This window comes from Erpetoichthys calabaricus, chromosome 4 (genome assembly GCF_900747795.2).
Source record: "Erpetoichthys calabaricus chromosome 4, fErpCal1.3, whole genome shotgun sequence".
Taxonomy (NCBI): Eukaryota; Metazoa; Chordata; class Cladistia; order Polypteriformes; family Polypteridae; genus Erpetoichthys; species Erpetoichthys calabaricus.
This window is the reverse complement of record NC_041397.2, coordinates 156,181,663-156,191,662: the sequence shown is the minus strand read 5'-3', so window position 1 is coordinate 156,191,662 and position 10,000 is coordinate 156,181,663. Positions and strand designations below refer to the sequence as shown.

At 39.8% G+C, this 10,000-nt stretch overlaps 1 protein-coding gene across 1 annotated transcript in view; it reads right to left on the bottom strand.

The window, feature by feature from the left end:
• Positions 1-10,000, bottom strand: part of ltn1 (listerin E3 ubiquitin protein ligase 1) — a 284,812-nt gene that overhangs the window by 230,887 nt on the left and 43,925 nt on the right. The window contains exon 4 of the mRNA XM_051925735.1: positions 2,086-2,316. Coding sequence (XP_051781695.1) covers positions 2,086-2,316 — 231 coding nt within the window. The remainder of the gene's footprint in view (positions 1-2,085; positions 2,317-10,000) is intronic.

Genomic DNA, 10,000 nt, shown 5'->3' with positions numbered 1-10,000 from the left:
TTTGTGCTTAAAAATATTTTAAAAAATATATTTACATACAGTTCGTACGGTCTGGAACGGATTCATTGTATTTACATACAATCCTATGGGGGAAATTGCTTCGGTTCACGACCAATTCGGTTTACGACCTGAGGTTTGGAACGAATTATGGTCGTGAACCGAGGTTCCACTCTACTTTTCCAGGGAGGCTGAGGAGTGTGATCCCTCTGTAGTTGGAACACACCCTCCGGTCCCTCTTCTTAAAGAGGTGGACCACCACCCCGGTCTGCCAATCCAGAGGCACTCTCCCTGATGTCCATGCGATGTTGCAGACACGTGTCAACCAAGACAGCCCTACAACATCCAGAGCCTTGAGGAACTCCAGGCGTATCTCATCCACCCGTGACTATCACAGAAATCCAATAACAAAACACCACTCGGGTTCAGATCGGGGGGGCCATTCCTCCTAATCACGCCCTTCCAGGTCTCACTGTCATTGCCCATGTGAGCACTGAAGTCTCCCAGCAGTACGAGGGAGTCCCCAGAAGGTATGCCCTCCAGCACCCCCTCCAGGGACTCCAAAAAGGGTGGGTACTCCAAACTGCTGTTCGGTGCATACGCACAAACAACAGTTAGGACCCGTCCCCCCACCCGAAGGCGGAGGGAGGCTACCCTCTCGTCCACCGGGGTAAACCCCAATGTATAGGGGGTATATACACACACACACATACTGTACTGTGTGTATATATATATATATATATATATATATATATATATATATATATATATATATATATATATATATATATATATATATATATATATACACATACACACACACATAGATATAACTAGTCATTTAGCCCGTTACAATAACGGGTCTAGAACAGTAGTGCATAGGAACAGTCTATATTAAATGGCAAGGGACTTTGACCTCATTCTTTTTGTTGGTCATATTTTTCTTTCTTTCAGCCTTTCTTTTGTTGATGTTTACTTGCTGAGCTGACCGTTCTTCGTGGGCTGCCACCGTGTATTGTGTGTCTTTAATTTTCTGTGACAGTAATACTGTCTTGCATGTCCGTAATATACCTTTAAATTTTCTCTGGCGGTAATACAGGCATGCGCGTCGGTAATATGCCTTTAATTTTCTCTGTCAGTAATACTGGCTTGTGTGTGGCTGTAATATGCGTCACTGTATTGTGTACCTTTAATTTCTTTTCGCAGTAATACTGTTTGTATTTCCGTAAAACACCTGTAACTTTCTCCGACAGTAATATCGCGCATCACACCATGCCCCGCGCATGTACACTTCACCAGAAAAGACATACACACGGACACCTGGACGCACACAGGGATTTTATTAAAGAGGATGTGTGTGTGTGTGTGTGTGTGTGTGTGAATAATATGTGTGTGTATATATCACGCACAGTGCCCTCCAAAATGTTTTTTTTCTTAAATAACACTAGATCCAATAATTGTGACACATTTCTGAGAAAAATACTGTATATTCAGATTAAAATACTTGTTTAAAAGCCCTACCTTTCATTAAGATGCATTAAAGCTTCTGCTTTTATAAGGTAACAAACAAGAATTTAAAATAAAGTAAAAAAATAACACTGTTATTGGGAATGTCTTGAGTGTATGCTATGACTTGGGGGACGAAGATGGATAGGGGAATTATATTAATCTTCATTAAAGCTTCTCATTAGTTTATTTAAGCTCAAATGAAAATGACTATAGTTCAGTTTGGCCAAAAAAACCTGACTCCTCATAATCATAGTATTATAGCAATAATAACAGATTGCCACACCTCTGAAACAATACCTCATTGAGCGATAATCTACAAAGAAATTCTATGCTTGTTTGCCAACTCTGGATATTAGAATATAATTAAGACAAAATCATAAATAAATCATAAAATACTGAGCATCGTTACACTGAAAAGCACAGATTCCTCTGATCGAAAAACTTTTCTCAATTAAACAATTTCTTGAATTTTGGTCAGATTCTTTGTTTATTTACTACTTGACATTAAAACAAATAAACCAAAGACTAGCCTTAAGTATGCAAAGTGCATAATAGCAAATCATAATTTTTTCTATTTACCGTAAGAATTTCTTCTTTGCAAAATGCTATTGCTCCAGCTTGTTTACTTCCTGGAAAAGCTGACTGGAATGCCACATTTGCTGCAGATGCAGCAGGTGCATAGGTATCACACTGGGAAAGAAGCCAGTGTCCCATAATACTTTTTAAGAATGGAGCCAGGCTTCTTCCTACTTTAATAGCCAGTTGCTCCAAGGCCTGACCAGATGCTTCACGAACACGACGATCATGATCCTGAAAGACAAAACCAAGAATGACAATAACCATCACGCCATAGAAAAAGAATTAATAAAAAAACTATCTGCAGCAAAAACAAAGAAAACAAATTACTTATCATTACACTTTTTCTCAAAAAAACATGTATTTTTTGGCTTGAAAAATTACATTTTTTATCAATTTTTTTATCAATCTTTTTACTGTAAATGTGCGAACCACTATAAGTACAAAGTCAGAAGTGCAAAAAGTAAAATGATACAAATAATAATAATGATAATAATTATGCTAATACCATATATAGTCAACAACATGCAAAACATTAAAAGTACAAACTCAGAAGTGTAAAAAGTATAATAATGGTACAGATAATAATGATTAATAATACAGAGTGAGCCAAAAAAGTACCACATTTTATTCTATAAAAATGCTACAAGATAAAATAAATTACATTATGATGCAAGAAAGGGAATACAAAATAAATTTTTTTCACTGATTTATAAAAATGATGTCTTCAAAGTGGCGCCCATCATTAGCAACACTCTTCAAGACAATTTCTGAACGCTCGCATGACTCGTTCAGCCATTTCATGGCGAATAGCGTCTTTGAGGGCTTCAAGGTTTTGAGGTTGGTGTGTTAATACCTTCGACTTGAGATAGCCCTACAAGAAGAAATCGCACAGAGCAATATCAGGTGAACGAGGCGGCCACCCGACATCGCTGCACAGGGAGATCAGCTTCCCGAGCAACATCTGCAAAACTTGCATGGATCTCCACGCTGTATAAATTGTTGCTCAATCCTGCTGAAACCAGGCATCCACTACATCCATTTCTTCCAGTTCGGAACTCAAAAACCTCTTTAGCATTTCAATGTAACACTTTGTAGCTACACAGCCCCATACATAGCAAGCTGCAATGCAGTAAGTGTTCCAACACATTTTTCTCATGGCTAACATTCAATTTTTCAACAATGTGTGCTAAAGTAGCTTTCCAGTGGGATGGGACCAGAAGTACTAGCCTTCGCTCCCTACATGCCTACTATGGGTTCACCGATTGTCCTTCCTTAGACCACTTTGCACAAACATTGAGCATTGCCAATACAACAATTTGGAATTTTCTGAAAAAGAAAGCAACCACTGGTGTGCTGCATAAAGGACACTGAACAGGTCAGCAAACAAAAACAGCAACAGAAGATGACAGAAATATTTCAAAATCTGTGAAGAAAATGCAAAAAATTATCAGTGACATTACCAGCAACCTCCACAGGGCAGGGGTGAAGGTAGTGCTGGGTGGTATGACCAAAATTCTATATCATGGTATTTTTCAAAATTATACTGGTTTCACGGTATTTGACAGTATTTTTTTTCCCATGCATGAGTGGATGTTAACCCCATTTTCTACTGCAATTACTGCAGTAGACTGGCTAAAAATAACCTATTCCACTGTCATGAGAATTGTACATTGTACAAAAAAAACATTTTAATGTGCACACAAGTATTAATACAGGTTTACATGGCCCCATAAAGGGATAGTTTTCAAGGGGGTGGCACTAATGAAGAGAAGGAATCACATTGCATGACAGTTGCAGTCAAAATATAGAACCTTTTTATTGAACAAATTTTGCAAACAACTTAAAACTATAATTTTGACAACATATTTGCAACCATCCAAAGAGGCATTTAGAATTAGTAAAATATCTAGAGGTGCTTGTCAAAAGTTATATTGCACTGAACATGTCTTAGAAAAGGAATAGTAAATATTTTTTGTAAACCAACTACACTTTCTGTTAATGTTAATAATCTTTGTCCACTGACACATTAAAGTGACTTTTTAAACAACTTTACCATCATTAAACTGCATAGTATTTAAACTAATATACAGTGATCCCTCGCTATATCGCGCTTCGCCTTTCGCGGCTTCACTCCATCGCGGATTTTATATGTAAGCATATTTAAAAATATATCGCGGATTTTTTGCCGGTTCGCGGATTTCTGCAGACAATGGGTCTTTTAATTTCTGGTACATGCTTCCTCAGTTGGTTTGCTCAGTTGATTTCATACAAGGGACGCTATTGGCAGATGGCTGAGAAGCTACCCAACCAGGGCGTGCATTATGTATTAAATAAAACTGCTCAAATATATTGTGAGCACGGGGGCTGTTCGCAACCCTAGAGGATACGACCGCTCCTCAAAAAACGCTGAAAGATTATCTTCACATTGCTCCCTTCCAGCTTTGTCAAGCGACATGCTTCCCGCACGGTGCTTCGCATACTTCAAAGCTTGAACGGCACGTATTGATTTTTGATTGTTTGTTTCTATCTGTCTCTCTCTGTCTCTCTCTCTGACATTCTCTGCTCCTGACGGAGGGGGTGTGAGCAGAGGGGCTGTTTGTACACTGGCCTAGAGCATACGGACGCTCCTCTAAAAAATGCTGAAAGACTACCTTCACATTGCTCTCTTCCTTGCAGCGGGTTTGTCCGGCGGTGCTTCGCATACTTAAAAGCCAAACAGCCCTATTGATTTTTAATTGTTTGCTTTTTTTCTCTCTCTGACATTCTCTGCTCCTGACGCGCACTCCTTTGAAGAGGAAGATATGTTTGCATTCTTTTAATTGTGAGATGGAACTGTCATCTCTGTTTTGTCATGGAGCACAGTTTAAACTTTTGAAAAAGAGACAAATGTTTGTTTGCAGTGTTTGAATAACGTTCCTGTCTCTCTACAACCTCCTGTGTTTCTGCGCAAATCTGTGACCCAAGCATGACAATATAAAAATAACCATATAAACATATGGTTTCCACTTCGCGGATTTTCACCTTTCGCGGGGGGTTCTGGAACGCAACCCCCGTGATCAAGGAGGGATTGATCCGTTGCATGTATGTTTAGCAGTGCAGCAGTGAAAAAGGTCCCCCCTTAAACAGTTTCCCACTTTGCCACATTCTGAACGTTGTTTAGGCTATTTAAACCGGTGCTGCGGTATAAGAAAAATCCATATCATAAGAAAAATAAAAAATGTTTTTTGGTATGAACCAGTATACCACCCAGCACTAGTTGAAGGTATATAAGAAATATAGAGGCCATGCACCAAGATGCAAACTACTCACCAGATTGGAACTGCAAAAAAATATGGAGATAAGCTACAAAAGTTCCACAGCAACGTTTTCTCGTCTGATGAGACCAGGACTAACCTCAACCAAAGTGACAGAAATGCCAAAAGTATGGAGGAAGACAGGATCTCTTCATGATCTAAAACATACAAGCTCATCTGTCAAGCATGTTAGAGGTAGTGTAATGACTTGGCTTGCATAACTGCTTTCAGAACAAGCTCACTACCTTTTATTGATGATGTAACTCATGATTGCAGCAGAATGAATCCTACATGAGGTCTACAGAAAAAAAATTATCTGCCAATTTACAGATAAATAAATGCTTTCAAACTATCTAACCATCCATTCCTTTTCTGCCATTTATCTGGATCTGGGGTACCATTCTGAGAAAAGAAACCAAGACGTCCATTTTTCTTGCCACATCCTCCATCTCCTCTGGGAGGATATCAGTGCTATTCCAGGCCAGCTGAGAGATAATCTATCCAACCAGAATGGGCCTGCCCCGAGGTGTTCTTTCATTTGTTCATGCCCAAAACACCTCCCTACGGGAGCATCCTTACCAGATACCCAAAGCACCACAGCTAGCCCTTTTCTATGAGGATAAGCAGCAGCTCTACTTTGAGCTCCTCCTAAATGTCTGTACTACTCATTCTATGTCTAAGGCTGATTCCCAGAAACCCTGCAAAATATGTTCTTTTAAGCTGCCTGTATCTGTGATCAAGTTCTTTTGCTCACTACTCAAATTTTATAACCATAGGTTAGGGTAAGGATGGAGAATGACAAGTAAATCAAAGTCTTTTCCACATTTGCCTCAGTTCTGTCTCCACCACAACTAACTGGTGCCATGTCCACATGACTTAGACCTTAAGCCCAATCCACCTATCAAACTCCAGCTCCCTTCTTCCCTCACTTGTGATACTTAAACTAAACTCCTCTACTTGAGGCAGCACCTCATCCCCAACCTTGAGAAAGTATTTCACCCTTTTACAGAGGAAAACCATTCCTTCAGACATGGAGATGCTGATTCTCATCGCAGCTCCTTCACATTCAGCTGCAACCCATCCCAGTGTGTCTAAGGTCCCAGCCCAATGATGCCACCAAGACAACATCATCTACAAAAAGCAAAGATGCAATCCTGAGACCACCAAACTGGACACTCTCCATTCTTTGGCTGTGCATATAAATTCTGTCAATAAAAATTATGAACAGAATCAGAGGCAGAGGGCAGCCCTGGCAAAGACCCACACTTACCGGGAAATGGGTCTGACTTACTGCCAGCAATGTGAACCAAGCTTTCGCTCCAGTTGAACAGGGACCAAAAAGCCCTCAACAAAAACAATTTATTTCTTATATAGCCCAAAATCACACAAGGAATGCCTCAATGAGCTTTAACAGTGCTGTGCGGTATATTGCCTATACTGGTATTGGTTTCACACAATGATAAGGACTTTTAATTTTAACAGTATTTAATGATACTTTACAACCTTTATACTTATGCAAGAATCATAAATCTATTAATAAAATGTTGGTGTGTCATCTGCCTGACTCAAACAAATAACATAGCTGCATTAAGGTAGATAGACTAGTTCTTCAATTAGTGATGATAATAATCTGATTTCGCAACTATGGTCAACGCAAAATCAACATGCTTTTACTGTTGGGTGTACATATGCAGCTACAAAACAAAACCATTACCTCTGTTTCAATTAGTGATGGATGGTAGAGAAATACACCCTGCTAGCAGAGAAAAAAATTTGTAAACTTACTGACCTTTCACTAACCAAATTAATGTATTATGTAAGCTTTACAAGCGGTATGCTGATGCAAAGGGTGCCAACACAACCTTTTTACACCCCTCAAGAACAGCCACTAGCATAAACAGTGAGTGTCCAAAAATTAGCAGCAGCTTCTTTTGACATGTAGCACAACATTAAAGGGAAACAAACTTTAAGTCAGTTTACAATCAATGGATGTCTGCATGACAAAAAAGCAAATCCATGAACAAAATTATGAATGCTATATCTGAGCACATTATTAAGGAAAATGCATCCCATTTATATGGTGTAAATCAGTGGTCTCAAACTGCAGTCCAGGAGGGCTACAGTGGCTGCAGGTTTTCATTCTAAACCTTTTCTTAATTAGTGACCTGTTTTTGCTGCTAATTAACTTCTTTTGAATTGATTTTAATTGCCATGCTCTTGAAGACTCAAACCCCTTAATTGTTTCCTTTTACTTAATTAGCAGCCAAACAATAATGAGATACAAAATGAGCCAAAACAGGACCAGTAAACTGTGTCCATCATATAGTATCTGAAAATAAAGAAGGAAGAAGGTCTCAGGAATGTGGATCTGCTCAGGTCCACAAAACATTTTAACAGTGCACTTAGAAATGAGAAAATCAAAAATTTCAGAAATGCATGCTATTGCACAATGAGAGCAGCAACAAGTAATGGAATTAAAGAAAGGGTTAACAACAAGAATCGGTTGGAGTCTGAGGCCCTGACTTAGTTGGCCTTCTGTTAGTTGACTCGCTTCACATTTCATTTCTGTTTGGGTGCCATTTAAGGAAATCAATGAAGCAATTCAGAAAAACAATGAAGAAATTCAGGGGAACAAATCTTAAAAAACAAGTCCATTAAAATGAAAGGAAAAGGAGTTAATTAGCAGAAAAAACTGGTCACCAATTATGAAAAAGGTTAGAATGAAAACCTGCAGCCACTGCAGCCTTTCAGGGGTTTCATGTACAAATGGTAGTACACCCATATGCAATGTATAAAAACTAAACTTGCCATTAACCCACACACATTCTCACACCAGCTCAAACCATTATGTATGCAAGTTTTCGGCTTGATTTTGCAAACTGGTTGCACCCAGCGTCAAAGCAGCGCTACTATTCCGGTGTGGTTTCCCTTTATTTTTAGATTCACATCCCTGACGCGGCTTCAACACATACACTGAAATTAACCACGTATCATTTATTAGCATCTGACTGTAATCAACCTATAACCATATAATGGTGCAAGGAATGGCCAAACTATTCCAAATACCATCGCTGCTTTAGCGTTGTTACTCTCAGTAAACCACTCAAGAATATTTTAATTCACTGTATCTGTGTGTGGTATCACAGCTCTACAGCAGCTGATCGGAAAGAGGTTTGTTGGGATACAGCATCTAGCACACGCTGCCTCAGCCATGTGCACAGTCTATTTGAACTTCTTCCACACGCATAAGAGCCTTTCTTGTAAGGACCTCGCGGTTCAGAAACAATTTCATCCCATGAGCTCTAAACACACTCAACCATTCCATCAAGTGCTCCTGGTAGAACTGTTTGTACTTGTAAATACAATCACCTCAATGTAAACTTGCACAACCTGAGCCACTTTATAACGCGAGTATTTACATATGATGACGACTGGCTTCTAAGTTGATTTAGATTTCCAAGCATCATCTTCTTGGAGCTCTTAATATTATTTTTAAGATGAAATGCAATAAAGTATGAATATTACATTATACAGATACATTTTAACTTCATTTAAATAATGTATACTGTTAAAAATTGAACGTGAGGGCGCTGTGGCGCAGCGGTAGCGATGAGCTGGTGCCCTGTTCAGGGATTGTTCCTGCCTCACGCTGTATGCTTCCTGGGACTAGTGAGACCCTGGATGGATAGATGGATGGAATAATTAAATATGTACTATGTAGATATTTCAAAGTTCCTTAAAAGTTCTGAAGAATCTGCGTTCTAAGCTTACAGATGGCTTGAAAAGGAAGGACAGGAATTTGGGGTTAGTACGTTTAAAAGAGACAGTACTACTGTAATAAATTATTTCATTGACTGTTGCGCACGGTGCAACAAGCAACTTGTGGGAGGCAACAATCTGTGGATGGGGGTGCCAGCTCGTCGCTAACACTGCACCACCGTGCCCCCATGTTTAATACATGCTTTAATTCCTATCATCACAAAAATGATACCAAGTATACATCTTAGTATTTAAATTTTTTAGCCTGTTTAAGAAGCACAGAGTGATTCACACACATAGCGCACATAGAAGAACACACAGAATATGAATCACTTAATGTGCTTGTGGTGTTATGGGTCCACAGCTCTCCCAGCAAAGGCCCACAGTTTTATTTAAATAATCACCGCGCTCACGGCTTAGGAGGGGGCGTGGTGACTGCAGTGAGCCGCAGGGCGATCTGCAGTGTGGGCGTTTCTCACTTAAGTGCACAGATGAGAGACTGCCCACATCCGTGATTGTTCCTGTGGCTAATGGGCTGCAGCTGCCATGTTCTCTCTGCATATATAGAGGAGCCCGAGACAGTTAGGGAGAAGAGTAAAAGAAGTAAAAGAAAAAAGAAGAAAAAGAGAACGAGGGAAAAAAGAAAAGAAAGGAAAGGAAAGAGAACGGGAGGTGGCGGAAGAAAGCAGGAAGCAAGCGAGAGAGAGAGAGAGTGTGCCGGAGCGAGCGAGGGCAGGCTCGCAGCAGCTGAATAGGCAACCTGGGTGTTAGGCCGACACCCCAGGTGTAGTAGCAGTTGTCGCTCCCGCAGAGTTTTATGAAGGATGGGAGTGAATGGAAGGTGGATGATTCTCCACGGATGA